The 25,649-nt window shown below is 39.2% G+C and overlaps 1 protein-coding gene across 3 annotated transcripts; it reads right to left on the bottom strand.

The window, feature by feature from the left end:
• Positions 1–21,721: 21,721 nt before the first annotated feature.
• LOC137237840 (putative nuclease HARBI1) lies at positions 21,722–24,063 on the bottom strand. 3 transcript variants are annotated; one of them, XM_067762084.1, is made up of 6 exons: positions 23,971–24,039; positions 23,883–23,916; positions 22,956–23,203; positions 22,564–22,896; positions 22,361–22,505; positions 21,722–22,307 (listed from the first exon to the last, which is right to left on the bottom strand). In XM_067762084.1, exons 3-6 carry the CDS (start codon positions 23,154–23,156, stop codon positions 22,057–22,059), a joined length of 930 nt encoding a protein of 309 aa, XP_067618185.1. In that variant the 5' UTR covers positions 23,157–23,203; positions 23,883–23,916; positions 23,971–24,039; the 3' UTR covers positions 21,722–22,056. The 3 variants fall into 3 exon arrangements, with proteins under 3 accessions (XP_067618185.1, XP_067618184.1, XP_067618186.1); XM_067762083.1 differs by lacking the exon at positions 23,883–23,916 and having other exon boundaries at positions 23,971–24,063; XM_067762085.1 differs by lacking the exons at positions 23,883–23,916; positions 23,971–24,039 and adding an exon at positions 23,480–23,874.
• Positions 24,064–25,649: the final 1,586 nt, after the last annotated feature.

Genomic DNA, 25,649 nt, shown 5'->3' with positions numbered 1-25,649 from the left:
TTCGTTCATTTCAGAGATTCGAATCTTTCGTTCTTTTTCTGATGAACGAACAAGTTGTTCTTTTTGTTCATCTGTTCTTTTTTTTTCAAGCAAATTTGATCAATGCTGCTCGCACCCGCGAAAAAAGCCAACAAGTATAGATGGGGGTGTGTATGCAGCAATGCTTTGTGTAGGTATATTTAAATGAGTAATGAATAAATAAGGTAATATATGTATATATTCAAGTTTAATAAATGTAATGATTAGTTTCTTATAAAACATGTTTTTCATAAATAGTCCATACATATATTTTTGTAGCAGTCACACAAAGCTGACCACACATATCTTTAGTGTAAGTGTCATCATCGACATTCGTGCTCACTGTGAATTTCTGCGTATGTATGTATGAATTTACAATGTTCGCGAACGAGAAGAGAGAAAGAATAACATTAGATAAAACGAACTAAAAGAACAAATGAACTAAAAGAACAAAAAGAACAGAAATCGAAGATCTAGTTCACTTGTTCAGTTGAGAGACCCGGTCAATTGAACAAGTTCAGAACGAAATGACCCAACTCTACGGTCAGTTGAACAAGTTCAGAACGAAACGACCCAACTCTAATTTTGTCTCTGGTTTGACTTTTGTGCTTGTTGGTGAGGAGAAAGCGGGTATGGAAGTTAGGAAAAATGTTTGCATATTTTTAGCGACATTTGCTATTATATATGGTCGCCTATTACCATGCCAGCTTTCGATGGCTCTTTTACCATTGAGAACAATTTCAAACAATTGAAGAAATTTCAAACAATGTTTGAATTTTGGTTAAAAAATGTTTCTTTGATATTGTGAAACGCCTATCGGCAAAATTTTGCTATTTTGGCGCATTTTTATAATTTCAGCTAAAAAAAAAAATAAAGAAAAATTAAGTTGGCCGTGCTTTGAACCCACGTAAACCTACAACAATTTAGCAGTCTATACAGCTATGCCACATTAGCTGACAAATGTTATTGGCCAAACAAGCAGTTATATGCATGATGCTTGAGTTTCAGTCTAGTGAGCGGTGTGTGAATGCGTGGGACATACATACTAAGTAACGGTATTTCTGACTTCTAAACACATTTATATGTTGTACAAAGAAGATAGCTCGATTATCCTTTGGTTTGTATATTACTTTTTCCTTTGCAGCATTCATTTATGGATGAGTATTTTAACTTAAATTTTTCTAACATACTCCAGTAAGCCTACATATTTTTCTGATGGCCTGGTGTATTGGGCTCTTTTATATATTTTCGGGCTTCCTCTGTGGCCTTGTGAACAACTTTTGATGATTTTGGTTGTTGATTGATTGATTTTGGATGATTTAAAGAAGAAAAAATATAAAAATAAATAAAATGTGTGGTATTCGAACCCAGAATCATCAAAAGTTGCGCGCGCAGTGGGGCGAGGACATTATGAATTATGAATGAAAGTTTGTTAATTGCCACACACCTAAGAATTTAAGGCCACCACTGTTAAAATCAATTGGTGGAAGAGAACAAATACCATAATTGCCTGCCAAAAAGCATCCCAATTTCGGCATAGATTGTACCGAAAGAGAAACAAAGTAGGCAAGACAAGATGATTTTTATTCAATTTATTTGTATTTTGACATTTCTCACGTTATCAAACATTACGAATGAAATTTTGTTAATTGCCTCACACCTAAGAATTTAAAGGCCGCCGCGGTTAAAATCAATTGGTAGAAGTAAACAAGCAATATAATTTTTTGCCAAAAAGCACCCCAATTTCGGCATACATTTTACCGAAAGAGTAACAAAGTAGACAAGATCTTAGACAAGATCAATTTTATTCATTCTATTTGTTTGTATTTTGACATTTCTCATATTTTACGCGGCGAAAATATGCTCGCCGCGGCTTGTATTTGGTGAACTTGGCAAACACGAAAAATAGTGTGTGGCATGTGGTGAACTCCACTAATTTGTTCTTCTGGACTCAACTCGCCAAAAAAACATTTATACTGGCGTGTTCAACCTTCTTATAATTTCAATTTCTTTGCATTGCATGACCCTTAGTAACATCTGTTAAAGAACATGTATTTTGCACACTCACACCATTTGACTGTAAGAATGCCGAAGTGCCGTTGACATTGCAAAAAACAGGTGATAACATTGTAGGTATAGGGTAAACAGAAGGTGTAAAAGACAACGGCAAAGACGAAAGCGCAGCTGTAGCAGACCCGTGGTTATTGTTGTTTGTATTTTCGCGCACACTAACACAAGATGGACTGACGGCACTATGTAAGAATTGTAGGCCATTGGCATTGTTGATGTTATCACTGTTAAAGCTTTGAGGTTGCTCATCTGATTTGATAAGCGATTTCAGCCCCTCAACCTCCTTCATCAAATCCTCGAATTTAGAGCTGAACAGATCTTTTAAAAAATCTATGCCAAGCTTTTGCGAAGCAGCAATAGAGCCTAAAGAGGATATAAAGCGCTCAGGCAAGTTAACACACCCTTGACACAAGTACACGATGTTACGATTAAGCTTAAATAATTTCACATCATATTCTGAAATCTGGCCATCACAACAGTTTCTATGAAATCTTTTTTGGCAAAAACCCGAACATGGCACAACAAGTGAGTCATTTCTCGCAAAGGCTTTATTGCACTTAGCACAAAAGTCATCCATTTAAGAAAAAATTTTAAAGAAAAACACGGAGCATTTCGTATGTTATTCAACAACTCACCCTGTACCATCATCACAGCCTCCTCATCGATTTTGAATATGTGTACTGTTTCGGTATTCAGACCCAGTTCGTTTGGTGCAATATTTTCGATTTGATGAATATGTAACTATCCGTTAGGCAGACACTTAGGAGCAATCGATTCATTCATACACTGCATCAAAAAATTGTAAATGCAGTACTTCTTGCAAAATAAAAGACATGATATCAGTTGCGTTAATTGGTACAAACGAAAATTCTTTTGCACAATTAATTATCACTTTATAAGGACGAAATAGCATTAAAAAATCTTTGACAATTTCTAACCGCTTACTTTTTTAATTCGAGTAACCCATAAATTTCCGTTGAATCAAGCTCAAATAATTGTAAATACAGCAAATATGTACCGCGAAAACAATTCAATGCTTGCTGTGTTAAGTAACGGTAGTTATTTTTGCGTCATAAGTAGGCATATTAGGAGTTATGTATGCGTTGTTTTTCAGTGCATTTTTTTACTTGTAGTAAATGGATAGTCAAGTGATTAAAAAGCACTCAGGAGTATCGGTTGAAATCAAAAAATTTTTTGTTAAGCTAAAATTAGAAGGAAAGAGCTATGGTGCAATTTCCGCAATTGTTGCCAGACTTCGTGCTACCATTCAATCCGTCGTAAAAACGTTTGAAAAGAATGGAACGTTTATTATGGCAAAAGGTAGGGGACGAAAAAAAAAAATTAAATCAGTATACCGAGCGAGTAATAGAACGGATGGTTAAAGCTGACCCGAAAATCGGAGCACCTAAGATTGCAGCAAACCTAGAGGAAACTGGGGGGCCCGTTGTTAACCCACAAACCATCAGAAATTTCCTGAAATCGAAAGGGTACAAGGGGTGCGTCTCACGTAGAAAGCCATTTATATCAGCGAAGAATGCAGTAAAACGATTGGAGTACGCGAAAACCTATGTTGATAAGCCGGATTTGGAACGATGTTATATTTATGGACGAGAGTAAATACAACATCTTTGGGTCAGATGGAAGAAGATTTGTATGGAGGAAAGCGAATACTGCTCTGGCAAAGGAAAACCTCACTCCTACCGTAAAGCACGGTGGCGGCAATGTCATGGTTTGGGGCACAATGGCAGCTAGCGGAGTTGGAAATCTCGCATTTGTAGAAAATACTATGGATAGATTTAAATATTTATCTATTCTGAAAGACAATTTAAAACAGAGTGCCGAGAAACTGGGTCTCGGTGGGGCAAGACAATGACCCCAAGCATAGTTCTGAAGTTATACGAACTTTCTTGCTTTACAATTGCAAATCTGTGCTCCTGCATCCGCCCCAGTCCCCAGACTTGAATCCTATCGAGCATTTGTGGGATATATTGGAAAAAAAAAAATCAGAAAGCACACAATAAAGAACAGAGAGCAATTACAAAGGATTATCCAAGAGGAGTGGAAAAATATTTCGTCTGAGGAAACCAAAAAGTTGGTATTTTCCATGAAATTGCGTAATTGAAGCAAAAGGGTACCACACGTCTTATTAACACGTTTTAATTCTAAGTAAACTTTAAGTTTTCTTTACTGTATGTACAATTTTTTTATGTAAGATTTTGAAGATAATTACTTTGTGTTATTTTTGTTATGAATATACCTTATTTATTCGTAAAATTTTTTGTTATTGGTTGCTTTTTGAATTAAAAAATTAAAAACAGTGCAAATATTCAGTAAAACTCGTTTAATACTGAAGATTTCACCATTTTCTTCCCAAAGTCAGTGCTGTATTTACAATTTTTTGATGCAGTGTATACTGTGGGTATTTGAGCCGTAGACGCAATGGCAGATATTTTGATTCTTTTTGAAGTGTAACATTTGTAAACAGTTGGGTTTCTCTGCTGTCACCATCACCACTAGAGAGCTATTGAAGAAACGCTCGACCAAGATAATATGTGAGATTTACACGCATAGATTTCTTCCACCTTTTCTCAGTTATTGATTGAGAAAATGCGAAAGCCATATTTACCATCCAATACCGAAATAGAACTGTAGAGGAAGAAACATTTTATAAAATTTAATAAAATCAAAAAATTATAGTTGTGCTAAAATGGGGTAACGTATTGTATGTTAAAGTATAGCGAAGTCTCAGCGGCTTTGTCCTGGTGAAAATTGAGTTTGAATAGGTTTTATTCTTCATTCTTAGAAACATGTACGAAGGTACCTGGTAGGATATTAAAAATCCTCAACGCTTTTTTTGCTATAACTTAAAAAAACTCATATTCAAACTTCTGCTTAACTTCTACATATCAATAGCTACCTTTACCACCAGGAGTCACTATTGCTTCTACGCCTATGCTATTGTTTCCTACATCGATGAGCTTTGTAATAAAATAAACAGCTATCTCCCAATCTCTCCAGTTTTGTCGCCTCGCGAAACCTGATATTGTCATCAAGCAAATCATCGGTGACCTTATTTAAAACATGACCGCGCCAAATGTCGACCATATGGCATTACCCTACCGACTGTCTTACACCCTAAAATTTTGGGTGTGACTTTCGATCAGGATCTACATCTTGGAGAGCATGCACTAGCAATGTAACGAAAATCGTCGTTGGTGTGGGGGCTTAGCCGATCTCCATAGCGCCCGACTATGAGGAAGAGCTGTTTAGGACTGGCATCTACGCCGTTTCGCCTCATAGGAGGGCGGCGGTATGTCGGTGACCAAGAACTGCCAACCCCCTAATCCAGGGTGTTATGCGGATGTGCCTATTGGTCGATTTGTAGCCAGGGGATAAATTCGGCTGTATTCGAACGAAGCCTTCCCTATACCGGACCACCTCGGGAAGTATTGATGGCCTTACCACAGTAAGGGGCGCTGCTGTGGCTGACGGTTCTTTGCCCGTATATAATACTGGACGCTGAGCCCGCCTTGTCGGGCTGGTGGTCGTACGACCAAGATGAACGACTCATTACCTAATTTTCATAAGGACGATGATAAGAGGACTGAGCCGCAAGCCAAGGACGACCAATACGCATTAAGCGATGCGTCGGACTCGGGGAGCGAGAGTAGTGCTGATTCAATGAACTCCGTGTTGGAGAAGCACACAAATGAAAAAGGAGTAGAAGAGTGGAGAAGGGTACGGAGCAAAGAGCTCTCTCGAAGTACCGTGCAGTACTAAGAATTGTACAACGCTTGGGAGCAGTGGTGGACCCAACAGAAGTGGAGATCGAGCGCTTGGCATGGGCTCATGAGGCGGTAGAAGTAGGTCGAAGGCAGTTCAAAAGGTTTGCTGCGAGAAACCCTCGGTTCTGCAACCGGTATGGGGAAGAAGCGTCGAATGGCAGAATGAAAAGGCAACGTTCGGCGGAAGGCGACAAGCCTGCTTTCAAGAGGCAGAAAGGGCCCAGTCCCACAGCCGCGACGCAGGGCAGTCCCATAGACAAGACAAGTAGGCCCAAAGCTGTAAGACAGATGGGCCACAATAGCGAGGTAGCAACTAGCTCGAAGGTTGCGAGTCAGAGGGAAGTTCCAACTATGGAAGTAGGAGATAAGCCAAAGGGAGATAACGCTAAGACTCCGACTTTCTCGGAGGTGCTAAAGGGAGCTAAGACTCCGGCTTTCTTGGAGGTGCCAAAGGGAAATAACACTAAGACGCCTGCTTTTCCCGAGAAGATGAGTGATGTGGCAAAGCAGTCACTGACTGTGGCGCTGGTTGATCGTAGCAGTCCTTTCGAACAGATGACTAGTGAAAGTTGGAGATCTGTAGAAAAGGAGCTTATTAGCTTAATGCTCAAGATGATGCGGGAATAACCAAGTAAGCTCCTTCCAACCTTTGATTCGGGGGATGGTATAATGGTATGAAGATGATAGCGTGCGACAACATCGTGAGCTTGCGGTGGCTGGAGGAAGTGGTTCCAAACCTCCAAAGGCAGGGCACGAACGCGAGTTTTGAGATGGTGGATAAAGCGCAAATCCCCAGGGTACCAAAAGTTAAGGTATGGATACCATGCGTGATGAAGTCGGAGGATACACTGCGACTTTTGCAGAATCAGAATCCGAACATACCGACACAGGATTGGAAGGTACTTACTGTATCTCGGCCTACGGAGGAAGGCCAGTTATACATCTTCCAAATAAACAAGCAGGCGGAGGATATATTGTACGCGCAGCTTGGAAAAATGTCCTTAGGTACAGGCAAAATTTATATGCGACTCAGGAAAAGAAGTCGCGTGTATTAAAGTCCTAACACGCTGGACGTGGGCGAAGTCGAAAAGGACCTCAAAAGCCTAAGGGAAAAAAGACAGGTGGAGGTAGCCCACGACACCCCGAATGTGTTAGAAGGGGACCAACAGCCAGATGGTGCTGTGAGCCGCACAGAGGAACACCCGGCACAACAGGTACAAGAGGCTGAAGGGGGCTTCGAACCCTCTAAACCAAAAGGGCTAAGGTAGGACGACGACGTCGCGATGAAGGTGCTGGAGGGGGACAAGCAGCCCATTGGTGCTGCGAGTCCTACAGATAAACCTCCAACACAGTAAAGTGGCGTCGAACGAACTCCTCCTCCTAACGCGCTGATCCAGGAGCCGTGGCTTCCATCGGAAGGAAAGGTTTCTGGACTTAGCGCGCGCGGATTTGGCGTTTACTATGCGCAAACGGAAGGACGGGTGCGAGCTGTAGTAATGGTATTCATATATACTGCCTAATTACACTACTGAGAACCTCGTAGTGGTGGTGAAATCGCCGGCCTCAGATTGTACATGTCCGGCCATGCTACAAGTTTCAAGTAGGGCGGTCGTGGGATGGCTTAAAATAATATTCGATGGGTGCATAAACTGAATCATGTACCGCACTCTTGGAGAACTGCTCGTGTAGCTTTCCTACCAAAGGCGGGGAAGATCGGTCACGTATATCCCAAAGATTATAGACCCAATAGCTTAACATCATTTCTGCTCAAAACCTTTGAGAGGCTGATAGATGTGTACATAAAGTCCAACGTGGATGAAAAGCTGCTCTCCACAACACAACAGGCGTACACCAAAGGCAAGTCAGTAGACACCGCATTACATAGGGTGGTAATAAGCATAGAAAAAGCACTGGAATATAAGGAATATGCTCTAGATGTATTCTTAAGCATTGCCGGGGCTTTCTAAATGGGCGATTATTGATGGTCTTAATTACGTTAAAGTGCATCCAGCCTTACCCAGATGGATCGACTGCATGTTAAACTGCAGTAAGATTACATCGCAATGGGGATTGTACGCGGCCACGAAATTAGTGGACAGGGGCACTGCGCAGGGAGGGGTGCTATCACCTCTGCTGTAGACGCTGGTCATTAACCAACTGCTTAGGGGATTCTACGAGGGACCAGAAAAACTTACGGTTTACGCAGATGACGTTGCATATGGACGTTGCATTAGAAAACACAACATTGGCGCCTTACTTAGCTAGTTTATTCTACAGAATACGCCAACTTACCTCAGCATTTTGAAATTTGGCGATGTCTACTAGAGTTTTACGGCTGGATTCACAATATCCAATAGTTTCATAATGGTTGCCCCATCATTTGAAATTGTGGCCTTACCACTGGAATCAACAATATGCTTGTCCATACTACGTGAACCCAATGTAGTGCGTACAGTGCCACAATTCAATGCGAGGCATTGATGTTGGATATGAGTTGAGGTTTACCATGAGAGCTATCGGTACCCAAGCATTTTTTACACAAATACTCATGTACCCAATACAAGCTCAGGACGTTCATATTTATCGACACGCTGTCCGGTATGGCCCAAATGTTGGAAATATGCAGTTGGCACTGTTGAGAAAAAATATGGATCAATGAACACAAGTAAAAGTGAAAGATTTTTTTTTTACCATCTGTTGTTAATTTACACATTAGACATTGGAAACGCGACCAGCATCTACAAGTTGCTATTGAGCCTTGCAACGATTACATCTAATTGCACCCAATTCACCAAAATTTACAATGGGTGGCTCATATTCACCCTCAACCGTGCGTGCCATTGGTGAGACGGTAAGTGTAATGGACAAAGCTGTTATTTTTAATAAATCAGCTGTTGCAAGTATGCAATACAAAGACGACCTGCAAAGAAGAAAGATCAATGTAATTACCACACAAAACATTAATTTCGATTATCGATACCTAACGTAACGTGGCGAGGAGTTACCCTGATCTTCTACCACATATTTTGTGGTCACCAATGGTGGTAATAAACCCTGTTCATTAGTAATAAAAGCACCACCAGCGCTTTTTTGATTTTCAATGATAACGCTTATCGGATTTGGCATCCGATCGGGATCTAAACGGCCTTGGGCTTGATCATACTGTTGCGGCTGTTGCTATTTACCAGTAACAGGTGCAGGTGGTTGCTAAAGAAAATAACACAAAAATAATCATCAGCAAATTTGTAAATTATGAGTTGTATTAGCATACGTTATAACCAGGACGTCCGGACGTGTCCGGGTATTGGGGGTTGACCCGGCTTGGGTGGTTGACTGAGCATTGGCGTCTGTCCAGGTTGTGCTGGTGGCATCATTTGACCCATGTAACCACGTGGTACACCTGGTTGTTGTAGAGGATAGCCTGGATGTTGAGGTTGTGGTGGATAGCCCGGATTTTGTGGCATTGGCAGATAGCCTGCCTGGGAAGGTTGTTGCTGCTGCTATCGTGGCATTGCATAACCCGGTTGCTGTTGTGGTATATACCTTGGTATAACTGGATGTGGTGTCATTGGCTCACCTGGTCCAGTTGATGCGGGCGGCATACCTGGAGGACCATGTTTCTCATGGCCACCAAATGGCTGGTGCATAGGGTGTTGAGGTGGCATTTGACCGGGTTGTGACTGCATTGCACCAGACTGTCGTGGCATTGGACACGATTGCGGTGGCATTTGCTATTCACCTGTGTGCTGGTATGGAGCTGCAACACCGCCTGCACTTGATGTTGGTGGTGTAGCTGAAACTGGTGGTTGACTGCTTCGATTTCAAACTTGAATTAATTCGATTTCAACCTCACCCAACCGCCGGGAATCCTGTTTCACTAACAGACGAAGTTCTGGCGACCTCAAGCTCCTCATGGAACTTCAGGTGGCGAGGGAGGGATAGCCTGAAGGTTTAATGTGGCCATATAAATCATTCCCGAGATGATCGGGCTAGCACCTTAATGGTGCTGTGTTACCGGAGCGTACCGGATCTGTATCCGGCAAAGGACCATCACATCGATAACACTCCCCAACTCCTTCGGGGAGTAACCTTATCGCTACAACAACAACACCAACAACGACAACAACAACAACAGCAACAACAAGAACAACATAATCCAAGTTAGATAATCTAAACTCTACCACTATATGCCTAGGTTTCGTTGCTTAGAGAATTTATGTAGTAATTGCATTTACTTACATGCTTGAATTCAGAAGAAATATATGCATTCTTTGGCAAGCTGGATGTTTTTGTTATCGTATTGCCCGTCAAACCGAATTTTGGCTGATAAGTTCGCGATTCTTGTTCTAGTTAACGAAAAACAGTTGCATTGCGGACATCTGGATTCTCTGAGCGTTGCTTAAGATTTGACATGAGCGGCGTAGTTGCTGTATTTTTCATGTATGCACCAACCGGACTTACGATATGCGAAAAATGTTTAGGTCCGGTATTTTCTTTGAGACGTGATGGCATAGCAGTTTGAGGTTTCTTAAATAACTCCAATTTTGGCACTGGTTTCATAGAAATTACAAAACGATTCGTTTTCTGTGCACTTGTTAGTGGTGTACGCTTTGGTTATGAGAATGGAGTTTTAGCCTCAAAAAAATGAAGAAAAAAAATCAAATTTTAGAAGTGTTATTACATTAAGTAAAAAACTTCTAAATCAATTAGTAGTAATTAATTACAACCCAGATCTAAGCGAGTTAACCAGCTTAAAAGCCATCAATAACAAGTACCAAGAATATATCTGCGGCATACCTGCCGACCAAAATGATTCAAGGGGTTGTGATTGCCAACCTCACCTACCCGTGGCGAATCCTGTAGCTAACAATTTGGTGCGAACAATTGGTGCCAGTTAACCCTCTGAAATAATCGGCGCAATTATACGCCATTGTGTTGGCATTAATATGGCAAAATGCAAAAGCTTTTCATCCTCCTCCCGTGACCATTCTGTCTTCTTTGTGCTAGGATCAAGCCATTCGTACCAGCGTGCCTTACATTGCTTGGCAGATTTGCGGCGCAGCAGTGATGCAATACGTGACCACTGGTTTTTGCCATATTTCATTACAGCTGCTTTGAGGATTTCATCCTGAAAGTTATCAATTTAGTTAATAAACGGCCAAGAGTAACCAGTCGCGTCAAATGCTTACCTCAGTGTTTCTCCACACACCACCTTTTATCATAATTCGTGGCATGGTGCTATATAATTGTGAATTCTTTCGATGAGCACAAAAATCAAATCAAAAATGTTTGTCGAAATAAACAGCAAAAATCATTGTATATTAAAGACTGGGAAAATCTTAGAATAGCACCCCCCGAGTTCGGGGTAAAACTTGGTATCAAATGAAAGAGTTCTCCCGATCACAAATATATATATTTTAAAGTGCGCAAACTTATAATTTAAAAGTTATTTGTTGTTAAAGTTTGCAAATTTAGCAAATTTCTATAGCACTTTAAATTACAATTTACACATCTTTCAAAACCTTAATCCACATACATATCTATATAAATTGGCAACGATAAACTTAAATTGCATTTTTGTATATTTCACATTTCATTTTTGGGTAATAGTCTAGTTGAGGGGTCGACTGCTAATACACTACCAAAAATATCGAGAGAGGTGTCAAACGACGCGTCTTGATATCAGTATTAATAATCCGAAGGCGGAAAATAAAAATTTTAACGCGTTCAAAAGATATTAACAAAAAACCGAAAAAAGACCCGCGGGTACCTCCGAAACCGGGGGTCGGATCCATAGAATTTTTGCGCAGAACACCTTTCTGCGTTGGCGGCCTTCGGCAGCGCTTATAAAAAATAACCCTGGGCTACGCCATGCCAAGTCCGGGTGTGTGGTATAACCGTGGCTACCGCCACGGTGATGCACAAATTTTTTTGTGGGTACTAACACAAAAACAACCACATGGAAATCGCCAACTTCAACTGCAAATATCTCCGGACAGATATAAAATTTTTCTTTTCCGCCTTCGGATTATTGTTCTCGAGATTAATACGCGTTTGACACCTCACTCGATATTTTTGGTAGCGTATTAGCAGTCGACCCCTCAACTAGACTATTACCCATTTTTGCATTGTTTTTACTTATTATAAATGTTTTTTTTTTTTTTTTGGTTTGGGTTTGTTGGCCAGAGACTTTGTCTCCACACGCCAGGTTTTTCCTCCTGCTTTATGATTTGCGTTTAGTTTCTGCACGAGAATGCAGACTTTGATTGGATTCTTTTTGGTATAATCTTCTTGCTACACGAACATGTAGATAGATATAACTTCCATGTATTTATGATGAACAGCAATGTTTGTAAAACGTATTTGCCTTAATTGCAAAATGTCGGGAACAATGTTGCCATATTTCATTTAAATGGTGTCTTATTTGGTTTTGGTGCCTTAATTCGCGTATTTTTATTTTTATTATTATTATTATATATATATTTTTTTGTTATTGGGAGTTTAGGATGGGTATTTGAAATGTGGTGGACGGTACTAGCATCTTTGGTATACCAGCGGTTTGCTGGCGATACGAGTGTTTGATAATAGTGCATATGTTTTTTCTGTTTTTCCTTTCAATTTTTAAAACGTTTATTTCAAAAAGTAACTTTTGCTTTGGTAAAAAAGTCTGCAAGCTGAGTGATCTTATTTGGATCAAACCCCTGGAAAACTTGTTCAAAGCTGGTACACTCTGTAAAAATTTTTAGTCCTGTGCGAGCGTATTCTAGAAGTCTACACTCAAAGGTTATGTGGATATAGTTGTTGATGTGTCCACATGCACATACGTTAGAATCTGTTATGCCTACTTTTTGTAAGTAAGCACCGTCATATGTGCATCCCACGAGAACTCTGTTTAGAGTTTTTATTTGTTTAGGCGTTAAATTGCAATTACGAAACCATGTTTTGTTTGGTCTGTTAGGAAAAAGCATGGAGAAAAGGATTTGTTTGTCTCTGGCGTAATTTATGGTTTCTTCGTACCATGTGTTCATTATTTGATTTTTTATGTTTCTGAGGGCTTCTTCTTTAGATAATTTGACTAGTTTTATGTTATCGCAGTTTAGCGCGTTTTTTGCGAGTGTGTCTGCCTTTTCATTCCCTATAATGCCTTTATGACTGGGGGTCCAGATTATGTCTACTTTGTCGAAGTTTGTCTCCTGTATAAGTTCATGTATTTTCAAGATGTAACAGTTTTGTGTGCGGTCTTTGGAGAGGAGTTGGCACGCCCCTAGGATGTCAGTGAAGATTGCGATGTTCCTGTATTGTTTGTCTCTAGCCTGTTTTAATGCCATATATATCGCTACAATTTCTCCAAAGCATGAAGAGGATTTGAGATTGAGTTTGAAGAATGATTCGGCTTCGTCAGTATGATTATATATTCCACAGCCTGTGGCTGTGGTGCCAACAGATGCATCTGTGAAAAATATGCTGTAGTTGTACGTTACGTACTGGTTTAGAATGCTGGCATATATAGATTTTATTGTGCTTGAGGGCAGGTTAGACTTTTTGTCGGGTAGTGTCGGCATTGTTACTCTAAGGTTGGGAGAGAGTACAGATGTGTCTACCATTTCAAGCCTGTCGAAAATTTCTTTGTATTCGTTGTATGTTTGGCTATAGCTAGATTTTACGTTAGGCTGATTGGCTAGAAGTTGCATGAAAATGGGGTCTCGAGAGACAATGTTAACTATTTCTTTAGCCGTGAGCCATTTCCCTCTTTCAGTAGGTGGGAGTTCGTTTGAAATTGCATATATAAGTGGCACTGGGGTTGCGGGGGTTAGGTCTAATCCTCTCCGAAGGAAGCTGTTTTGGTACGTTTGAATTTTTTTGTTTATTATTTTGGCGCAATGGGATGTGGACGTTCTGCAATACTCAATTTTGCTACGTACTATGGCTTTGTAGTAGTTTAGTGCTACTTGAGGGTGCAGCCCGGACTTGATGGACGTTATTGATTTAAAGAGGTTGGAGTTTTTCCTGGATTGCTTTATTACATCCTCGTAGTGCTCACTAACAGTTAGGGATGCACTTATGCTTCGTCCTAGAAATTTAATTACTCGTACCTGTTGAAGGGGTTTATTTTGATATGTGATGTCAAAGATGGATTTCGAACTTAGGCTTAAGGCCATGACATTCGTTTTTTCCGGGTTGAACGATAAGTTTAGTTGTTGACAACAGCTTGCGAACTCATTGAGTTTAGCTTGCAAGTTATTTGAAGCTTGTTCAAGGTTGTGGTGGAACGACATTATAATGAAGTCGTCAGCGAATTGGAACGGTTTGGTGTTGGAGTCTTCAATGGTATGTAGGTTTTTAGTATATATATTAAAAAGACACGGGGACAGACAGCTTCCCTGTGGAAGACCGTCGTTCGTTGTGATTTTTTTTTTCCTAACTGAAGATTCCTATAGGCCAGAAAGTTTGTGATCCAACAGATACATTGATCGGGGATGTTGGTTTGTTCCAGAATGGTTTTGAGTTGTTTTATGCTAACGCAGTTGTACGCGTTGCTGATGTCGGTTGAACAGATGAGGACTTTAAAACCTCTACTTTTGAGTATTGCAGCTTCGTGCAAGAGGTAATTAATACAGACTGTTGCGGATTTGTTTTTCCGATAGGCAAAGGTGTGCTTGGGGAGTATTTTATCTTCTTCTAGCAGGTTGGAAATTCTGTCTTTAATGCATAGATTTATGCATTTGATAAAGACGGGTATGAGGGCTATGGGCCTGAAGTTGTTCAGCTCACTTAGATCCTTTCCTTTCTTAGGGATCGGGACTATCTTGGTGGCACGCCACTTTTCAGGGATGTTGTTAGTTAGGAAAACGTTATTGAGTACTGTTCTGATGTTGTTGAGTGTTGAATCCGGTAAGGCTCTCAACATGGCATATGTTATTCCGTCAACTCCACCGGCAGATTTCTTTTTCAGCAGAATGGATTTTAGTTCATCAAAGCTGATTGCAAGCGAATTTTCTGGGATTGTTTCACTGTTGATTGGCATTGTTTCGGAGATGGGTACTTGGTCCTTTAGGATTTGAAGGTAATCCTTGTCATTGTCTGGGGACCATTCAAATTTGTTCGAGTTTTTGAAATCTCCTCTCAATGCCTTTACAAATCTCCAGGCATCTTTTGTTGTTGGGTTTTCATTGAGTTCCTTAATTTTGAATTCGAAGCTTTCAGCTTTGGATTTTTTGACATCTTTTTTCAGCCCTTTTTTGGTGTTCTGAAGAATTTGAAAGTTTTCCGGGGAGGGTTGACGTTTCACTTTTTGATAGGCAATTTTAAGGAATCGATAACTTTTTGCTACGGTTTCGTTCCACCAGACTTTGGGCGATTTGTTTTCTTTGATGACATACGTTGCAGCTTTAATTTCTTGGTTGAATTTATGGTGGATATCGTCAATGTCCGGTTCTATTTCCATTTGTTTGAGATTTTCCATGAGCTTTTTGTTGGAGCGGAACTTTATGCCGGACATTTTGATTGCGACAGTTTCAATGATGATTGGAAAGTGGTGACTCCCGCCCAACCTGACATTGTCTACTTTCGATTTAAAGGGTATGCTGCAGTTGGAAAACGATAGGTCTAGAACTGATCCTGTGTTTGAAGTTAAGTCTGTTTGGAACGTGGGCGAACCGTCATTTAGACATAAAAAGTTATGCTCGTCTATTATGTTGTGTAGGTTATTGCCTCTGCATGCTTGTGTTGAGTCTCCCCAGATCCTAGCTCTGGCATTGAAGTCGCCGAGTATTAGTACATTTTCCTGGTTGTCGAGAAAGGAAAGGAGTCTGTCCATTTCTGCTTTGAATGGCTCTATTAGAATCGAATGTGGGAAGTAAACTGCACATATAACTAAATTTGGTTTGAGGTTGGTGGTGCGGACAATGAGTATGTCGTTGTCAGTACGGTAGTTGATTTTATGAAATTTGATTATTTTTTTTAATATTATGGCGACGCCCCCATATCCGTCATTTCTATTTTTTTCGAGAATATTATAGTTTATGATGTTTCTATGTGGTTGTTCATGGTTCGAATAGACTTCGCTCAAGCAGGCTATCTCTATTTCGTTGTGATTGAGATAATATTCTACTGTATTAATGTTTGCCTTAAGGGATTGACAGTTGTATTGCATAATTTTCATTGCGCCAGTCATGATGTCTTAGTTTAGTGGGACTACGGTCCCTGTTTGTATAGCTATAATGTCCTCGTTTTGTGCATTGGCATGAAATTTTTCTTTCAGTTTGGTCAGTTTATCTAAGGCCCCTCCCAGATGTTCCCTAACCCCCTCCTTTTGTAAAATTTCCAGTAGTTCGTGAAACCGACTTTCTATTTCTGTAACCCTTCCCCTAAGGTATTCTGGTGTATTGTAGACTGGTTCCGTTTGTGTCTTTTCCCTATATTCGTTGAGCGGTCTTTTGCTTTTTCCCTCCGCGCTACCTCTTAATGCAATGGTGCTGTATCTGATTTTGGTAAGTTTCCTGTTTATTGTTCGGTCCCTGTCTTTTTTGGTGTTGTTTGTGTCCGGGAGTTTCGGAAATTCCTCGTCGTCGCTTGTTAGGATGTCAAAGCGGTTGCGCCTGTCCGAGAAGTACGTTTCCAGCGTTTCACGCCTAGACATTTTTAAGACGTTTTTTACCCAGTTTATGGTTTGTTCATTCTGCCATGATATGCATTTTGCCTTGTCAGTTGAAATATGGTCTGTGCTTGCACAGAGAATGCATTTTTTGACGCACGTGTCTTCGTTACATTCTGGGAGGCCGCAGTTGATGCACCTCTCTTTGAATTTGCAGGACTTTTTGATGTGGCCAAGCCTACCGCACTTTAGGCATTGGCGCAGGGGAGGGATATAAAAATCGACTGGGAGTCTTACATAGTCTAAAACTATCGCATTTGGTATGTCTTTACCAATAAAACCTAGCTTAACTGTTTTGGTACTTGTCAGGGTGTTGTCGTCGTGGTTTTTCCGCATAAACCGCCTAACTGAATTGATTGGCACTGAGGATTGTGCATGAAGTTTTATTTCATTATCATCGTAATTTGTAGGATTGCCTCTAACTACTCCGTAGGTTTCGAAGGCTGATCTATTCACAAATGCTTTCAGGTTCTTTTTTTTCACCTTCGCGTTTAAAAGAAAGTTGTTGGCTGCGGCCGCGCTTTTGAACAAAATTTTGTATAGAGTGTTACCTAAGGCATAAATAAGGTCAATGTCTCTTATTTTCATGTGCTTTAAAATGTTGAAAAGATTTAAACCATTTGTCGTTTTTTCATTTGTCATTTCTGCGCACGCAGATGAGTCAACAAGCACAAAAATGGTGCCTGTATATTCATGTGGGTATAAAATGGTTTCCGCGGCTGTACTTCCCTGTTCTGCGCATGAATGTGTATTTGTGTTTTCGTTTTGTCTAGGTCCGTTGTTCGTGTCACCTATGTCTGTATCTGCACTTTTTGGTTTTGTATTTTGTGTACCGTTATTAATGGTGGCAGCCATCGTGTCCTTTGTTTTCTCTTCTAGCTTTTTCCTAACCTCACTATTTTTTTCGTTGGATGCTAAGGAGGCTTTTACTGAAGTAAAATCCTGCATCTTAACGATTCTGATCATCTTTGGTTCCCTTTCCATTTTTGTTTTATTAGTTTTTGTATTCATCGATACAAAATTGTCTTTACCCGGTGACGCCGTCGTTTTAGACAACGAGGACGCCGCTTCAGGTTTATTTTTCCTTGCGTTTAGGTTTAACATAATGGAAATGGAGCCAAGTACCAGGAGGTCGATTCTGTAACGCTTCACAATAACAAATGTTGTTAGCGTAGACAATAATTTTTGCTGTTTGCACTAACAATTTGTTGATTCTGTAACTCTGTGTTAACAATGGTAAACAGCTGATTATTTTTTATTGCTGAAAATTGTGATAGGTGGCACCTCAGGCGAAAAATGCGAAAAACACAAAGGATAGGATAGGATAGGTTAGGTGGTAGCTGCCCTGATAAGGATAGCTCACTTGGACAACACGAAGGTCCGTTGTGATACCACATACACCAAAAATAACGGTGACCTAGATCCAGCTACTTAGAAAATCGTTGGGTAGCAACGATAAAGCTCCGAATGATACCGATCTCAACTTTGGATATATCCTCGGGAGATCCAAGTGAGTCGCGACCGAAGTACTTTCGCCTAATTCTGGCAAAAGCTGGACAATCAAGCATAAAGTGATTTGGTGATTCCACCTCATCATCCTCCATACAGCTGCAGCAGGATGGAGTTTCCAGTATATTGAGACGTACCGCATGGATACCCATGGGACAGTGCCCTGTCAAAACCCCAATGACCATTGATAGGTGAGCCTTAGTGAACCCAATTATTTCAGCAGACCTCCTGCCATCCACTTTCGGCCAGAAAGATCTTGCTACCCTGCAAGACGTGGTATCCGCCCAACGTTTGCTGAGCTGATTCGAGGCCCAGCTATGGAGGAGCAATCCACAGGTGGCCAGCGGGATCCCGAAGTCCCTACAGCCATCTTCATCCGGTTCAGTTGTACCGATGCGGGCTAAGAGATCCGCTTGACAGTTACCCGGGATATCACTATGGCCCGGGACCCAGATAATCTTAATTGTAAAATAATTCGATGCAATCGCAAGCGAGGTCAGGCACTCCCAGACCACCCTCGATCGCACTGTAGTTGAGCTCAAGGCCTTGATAGCCGATTGGCTATCAGAGTAGATGTTAAATTCCCTAACCGTGGTAGCACTGGATAGCATTCCATCCACCGCATCCTTAATCGCAGCAATTTCCGCTTGGAATACACTGCAGTGATCAGCCAACTTAAACTTGCGGCTTAAATTTAGCTCTTGACAAAAGACCCCCCCACCAACCTTTCCATCCAGCTTTGACCCATCCGTGAACAAGTTAACCGGTCCCATGCCCCAGATAATTCCTCTTCCCCAATCCTCTCTCTCTGGAATAACTGGGGTGAAGGTTGTATAGGGAGCTGTTATCGGCATACAGTAGTCCGTTCTGTCCGGGATGAAGTCGAAACTGGTAAGAAGGCTAGAGTGTCCGCGGTCAGAAAGTCTATATCCCATATCACGAAGCCTGACCAACGACCTTGCCGCGGCCGCCTTTCCCGCAATATCTACTGGGTATATGTTCAGCATGACGTTCAGGGCACTGAAAAACACAAAGGAGAATGTCAAAATAAATTTTTGAGCGCCAAACAATATTGTCTGGATATTGAGTTGCAAAGTAAAAAATAATAATATATTAATAAAAAGGACACATTTTAACCCAAAAGTGGAAAAAATTCAAAATAAGTATTCAAACATAAGGGTAAGTACCTAATAATGCGAATATCTGGGTGCGCTTTAGTTTACAGCCGTACTCCTTATATTAAGCAAAAAAGTGGCTGCGATTTAGCTTGGAGTCGCAGGAATTGCACTATTTTTGCTATGGAATGGGAGAGGAAGTCATTGTGTATTGGTACAAGTGTTCCTGATCACAAATATATAAGTTTTACCACGCGCGATTTTATAGTTCTCCAGTGCATGGTGTCATGGATAAACAAAAAGTGTCAGCAGCCACAGCCATGTGAATCGGTTGTGTCTCTAATGTGTCTCTTCGGGAAGACGGGTATTTGATGGGCTATGGGTTATTTTTTGTAAGCGTAATTTACAGTGTGCGGTCAAGTGTGTAAACTTTCACTAAAAGTGTGTAAATAATGATGAAAAACGCTGTAGGAGTACGTAAAACTTCCAACTTTAACCACTATTACCTGGATTACTATACAGCTCCGTATGCTGGGAACTATATGTTTGTGATCAGAAAAGCCTCCTCTACCTTCCTATAGCAATCGTTTTTTTCTAAATCAAAGGGAAGGATTTGATTACTTTTTTCGATTTATTTCAACAGAATGTTTTCGCAATCATAAAGGAGTCGTGCATCGGGGGAGCAGCTAAGGGCGATGCTCGATGTTTTTACATCCGACCCAGACTTCGCCAGCGGAAAATTTCAAAAAATGCATGGCAAATTAGAAAGCCGTAAGAAGTGGGCTGAAATGGGCGCGAAGCTGAATGCCGTTGGAGGCGCGGTAAAGTCGGTTGAACAGTGGCAAAATGTAAGTATGAGAATTGAGTGAAGTAGTACTACATCGTTCCCCAATTCAATACCCACCGATCTGTACACTCGAATAACTAATAGCTCCCCATACGTATCGAGAAATCGAAAAATCAAAAACCGAAAACTGACATATCTTTCTCATTAACTAAGATGTTCTTTGGTTAATAAATAAAAATATTTAAGAATTATTTATATGTCTTCAAACTAATAGACTATTTTGATACATATTGTATATGTATGTGCATTAAGCTGGGTCGATTTATTAAACTATATCGCGCCATCGATTTTTCGATAGTTTTTGGGCTCAGGAATATAAGTTCCACTAAGCATACCCAAAAAAATAATTTTCGAGCCTGCAAAATTTGAGTTTTTAACTTTTTTCTTCTTTTTTCATTTCACTTCATTTTAAAATTTTCATGTATACCCTGTCCGACTCAAAATTGTCCGCTAAAAACTTTGGCGATAAGTTTTTTTTGAAAAAAAAAAAAATACATAAAAAATTATTTGGAGCCTTGGAAATGAAAAAAGTCGATTTCGACCAAAACAAGTCCCAAAAACCAAAAAAAAAAACTGTTAATGCCAACGTTTTCATCGCATAATTTTAAGTGCGATAGGAACTATGAGGCAAATTCGTTTTCATCGGCAACACATTTGCACGTTTCTGAAGAAACCCTTAAAAAATGGCAAAAAAATAAATTTTTTCACCAAAACACTCCTCAAAAACCAAAAAATATTTTTTTTTTTCAAAAAAATGTTATCGCCAAAGTTTTTAGTGGACAATTTTGAGTCCGACAGGGTATACATGAAAATTTTAAAATGAAGTGAAAATTTTTTAAGTAGGTCATGAAAAAAAACCTTAAAAATCAAAGAAAAAAAGTCACAAAACTCAAATTTTGCAGGCTCGAAAATTATTTTGTTGGGTATGCTTAATGGAACTTTTTTTTTCTGAGCCCAAAACCTATCGAAAAATTGATGGCGCGATATGGGTTAGCTTTCGTCCATGCAAATCAACCCAGCTTAATGTACATGCAATTTTTTATAAACTGAATTTGTAAGCCTTTGTTTTGATGAAATATCAGAAATAGATTTATTTATAGATCTAACTATTTTGATACATATTGTATATGTATGTACATTAGAGTGGTCCAAAAAATAAAAGCTGTTTGCTTATCATCTCGAAAGCTTTGGTTAGGTCAAAAAAAAATTCCCTCCAAAGCTCAGCTTCATATCTCAATCCTAGACTGAGCTCAATTAATTTTTATTTTCCCATATAAATTACTATGTAAATATTTTTTTCAAGTTTTTATACGATAAAACTACGTAAAATTTTTTTTCGGAATTTTCCATTAAATAAAATTAAATTTCCTACAAAAAAGTTAACCGTGGGCCTATAAAAAATTTATCAAAAAAGACGTTTTTTTGGTGGAAAATTCCGAAAAAAAGTTTTTACGTAGTTTCATCGTATAAAACTTGAAAAAAAAAATATATTTACATAGTAATTTATATGGGAAAATAAAAATTAATTGAGCTCAGTGTAGGATTGAGATATCAAGCTGAACTTTGGAGGACATTTTTTTTACCTAAATGAAACTTTTAAGACAATAAGACTTGAAAATAATCAAAAATGTTTTTTTGGACCACTCTAATGTACATGCAATTTTTTATAAACTGAATTTGTAAGCCTTTGTTTTGATGAAATATGAATAAAATTCGTTATAGCTAAAATAACTAAAATAATTTTATTTAAGGGGTATATTGTCCATACAAAATTTTTAAACACTTTGAAAATTTCGAAAACACTTCATTTTTGTAACTTTTTCCATTTTTGTTTCAAATTCGACAGAATTTCCTTTCGCATCACAATATAGAGTAATACCCCTGACTGAAGCCGCACCGAGAATGTTCAACAGGGATAGGGATAGGAATAGTTGTGAGGATAGGGATGGAGGTAGGACACCTTTTTAAAAGAAATTTGCGATTAGCCGTTCTTGTACACGTTTTGCAATCGAGCTTGGAGCAACGACATCGGAAACGATTTCTGTTTCCATTTCGGGATCATAAACAACTCTTTCGTCGAAATCTGTCTGCTGCGCACGCGTTTACTATTTTTCCCGCAAAGCCAGGTTCATAGATTAGTACTCTTTGGCGTGATAAGCACCGCCATGTACTTTTAAGGACACCAAAAAGTCTCTCGACAGGATTACGTGCTTTACATAGCGCCTCATTGTAGCGAAACTTCGGTGTTCCTTCTGGCTGATTTGGCAAAGGTGTCATCAGCCAAGGCTCCAATGGATATCCAGAATCACCTGCAATTATTTGCTTTTGATATTACAACCCACATGGAATTGAAACACCTTACCTATCAAAAACATGTTTTGATTTCCAGATTCGTATGACCGCTGCATTACCCTACGTGCTGCAGATGAGCTCCAAATAAACGAATCATGTCTTGCTCCTGGAAATTTGGCGTTCACGTTTAAAATTTTAAGGCTGGGATCACATATCTGCAAGTTTAAAAAAAGGCATCATTAATATAATTATTGTGTGCTATTTCCTTCCTACCATTTGTACGTTGATCGAATGGTATCCGTGGTGGTTGACGTAACTAGCTTCGTAATCTTTAGGACCCAAAATCGACAGGTGACTGGAATCGATTGCGCCGATAGTGCCCGGTACAAACGGTGCAGGCGCTGATGCAAAAATTTCCTCTGCCGCCTGGCGCTCTGTTTGCGTCATAGGGAATTTCACATGTTGGGAAAACAAAGAATTGTTTATTGCGTCTGTCACACGGTGTACGGAACGGCTTATTGACGTTTGGCTCATCGATATTCCCCATTGTTCCCCTACTGATCGTTGGTAGCATCCAGTGGCATAAAACCGTAACGCTGCTAGAACCTGCGAGTTATTTATACATTTATGCAAGTATATAAATAAGCCGATTTTTATAAGATTACCTGCTTTTCGGCTGATAACGCCGTTATCCTTTCTCCTTTTAACTGGCCACTTAACTGCGATATTATATTTTCAGTTAAGCTGGGACTTAATCGGTATAGTTTACGGAACTCCAATGGTGTCAAATCGAAAGGGTTATCAACTTCCCGAAGCCTGCGCCGGTCAACTGTAGGTACATTAACTTCCTCATTACACAGATGCATTTCAACATATTCAAAAGCTATTAAATTTATTTTTTACCCACAAAAAGCTGAAAACAACAAAAAATCTTTTTAATAACAACACAAACTGAAATGCCTTTAGCTTAGCCACGAAAATAAACAAAGCAAATCAGCTGATTGTGATTGTTGACAATAAACAAGGTCAAGTCTTGTTAAAGGTGCTACAGAATCGCTTAACAACAAAAAAAGTTGTTAAGATGTAGAAACAACATGAAATGTTGTTTAAATTAGTTACAGAATCGACCTACTGATGTCCTGGTCTACCAGCTAAGCACAGTTTGGGTTGGGCCAAATAGATAACTCACCTGAGGTTTGTATGCACAAAATTTGCACACACACACAAACATCACTAATGGCCATATTACGGAAATCTTAGGGAAATTGAAGTTAAATTTTTAAATAGACATAAAATGTTATAATTTTGGAATAAATAGCATCTAAGACACCTTAATTGTAGTAATTGAAAGAAAATGTTGAAATATACTCAAGTATTTAATTATTTTTTCTAAATTTATCTTTAATATTGATGCAATGATTGATCCAATGCAACTCTGGTCTTCCTAATGTTCTTCATTCCACTCCATTCGAGTGCCTATTTTCACGGCCTGCGAGTGCCTTCCACTCTATTCGCAACATAACCTCGAATTAAGCTGCCAAACAATATAGTAAACAATGCACTGAACTAAATACGTGTACATTTGTGTATACCTAAAAGATCTCGCCATATTTAAAAGCAAAAACACTGAAAGAGTAAACAACTTGAAGATGATGTAAGGAAAATAAATAGTTTGCTTACGTGCGAGTTAATAATTCTATCAGTATCTTAAAATTTTGTGTACGTTTCTTCTTATTTTCTACAAAACAGATGTTTTATATTAGTGCTGCCAGCTCTCATAAAGTTGATCCAGATCGTTCCAATGAGATTTTAGCCAGAGCCAGAGCTCGATAAACCAATGGAACGGCCCTATTACAAAGCTGTGCTGCCACATATATATACGTATACACATTTTTTTTTTTTTTTTTTTTTTTTTGAGATTTGATTGCATGGAGGAGGACCTTCTTATATTTGAAAGTCCCAGTTCCAGGTTATTGTCCAATGCATAAAATGATTAATTTCTGGATTAACTTTCCAAAGTATGTAAGTAATTTAGGCTCCACTAGTACACAATGGTAATACCGACTGGCCAGAACCATGTGTAGTAGCTTGCTATTTGTATTTAACTATGTGCTTTGTAAACTGGTTTTTTCATGGCACCACGTCAGCTTATTTTCAAATTATTTTCAATTTGATTCGGTTTTTCCATGGCACCACGCCAGGTTATATGGATATGAGGATATTTTCTATCCCGTTATATGTCCTCGGTGCAGTTATATGTATATTTGTTATTTATAAAATTTGTGTTTATGTCCAATTTAATTTGGTAAAGGTCTTTAATTTGTTGAAATTTTTCCAAATCTTCAAATTACAATAGTTTCAATTTTTGTTTATTTTCAATTTAAGTTGGTATTTTTGTCCACTTTCTTTGTTTAAATTTTCCAATCTCCAATATCACTTTATATATTTATGTAAGTCCCGTTTTTTGTTCCGTTGATCCACGGTGGCGTTATGTATAATCCGGTAATTTGTATAATCCAGTAAATTTTAATATAATATATACAGATGCTCTAGTCCATTAAATTTTTGGTTTTTGTCCAATTGGGGTAATTATTTTTCGTTTATTTCATTTTTGTAAAAGTATTTTCGTCTTATCCGGTAAGTTTTAATATAATATATACAGATGCTCTAGTCCATTCAATTGTTGGTTTTTGTCCAATTGGAGTAATTATTTTTCGTTTATTTCATTTTTGTAAAAGTATTTTCGTCTTATCAGGTGTTATATTTTATATTTATTCTGGTTATGTGTACATGACTGTACATTAGTATATAATAAGGATATTTTCAATCCCGTTATTAGTTCTTTTTGCAATAAAATTTGCAGTTAGATGTATGCAATGCACTGCATAGTACATATGTAAATCGATCATGCTTTTTCAGCATCAATTATATACACTCCGTTACATTGTCCCGTTTATTTTCGAGAATTTTATTTCCATTTGTATGTATGTATATGAACATTAATTTTCAGTGGCCTGTTGCCAAGTGTCTTTCACGACCCGTTATGATCAATTATGTATGTATTTAAAGCGAATTGGCTTTCATGTCGTAACGCCAGTTATTAATTATGGACGAGTTTTCGATTCCTGTTAGGAGCGCAAGAAACCACCCTAACTCCAGGTCAGGGAGGCAATGCATCTCCTAACTCCGCCAAAACGCCCGAGGGAAGCACAGAAGCCAACCCTGTGGCCCATTTTAACTTTTCACTCAACGCAAAAAGCCCGAAAATTGACGTTGAGAAGAGGATGACCCGTACGACCGCTCGCGCGGAAAGACAAGACCGGAATGTACGTATACACATATAAAATTTGTATAGAAAT

Source organism: Eurosta solidaginis, chromosome 1, assembly GCF_040869045.1.
Source record: "Eurosta solidaginis isolate ZX-2024a chromosome 1, ASM4086904v1, whole genome shotgun sequence".
In the NCBI taxonomy this organism is placed as follows: Eukaryota; Metazoa; Arthropoda; class Insecta; order Diptera; family Tephritidae; genus Eurosta; species Eurosta solidaginis.
The sequence above is the reverse complement of the archived record's forward strand: the minus strand, read 5'-3'. Positions and strand labels throughout refer to the sequence as shown.

Excerpts from the sequence above, each read along its gene's own strand:
- LOC137237840 (XM_067762083.1), bottom strand. The coding sequence starts at position 23,156 with ATGCATCTGTGTAATGAGGAAGTTAATGTACCTACAGTTGACCGGCGC. Across the intron at positions 22,506-22,563 it reads ATTCGATCAACGTACAAATG|ATATGTGATCCCAGCCTTAA; the intron begins GTAGGAAGGAAA and ends TTAAACTTGCAG. Across the intron at positions 22,308-22,360 it reads TCAAAACATGTTTTTGATAG|GTGATTCTGGATATCCATTG; the intron begins GTAAGGTGTTTC and ends AAATAATTGCAG.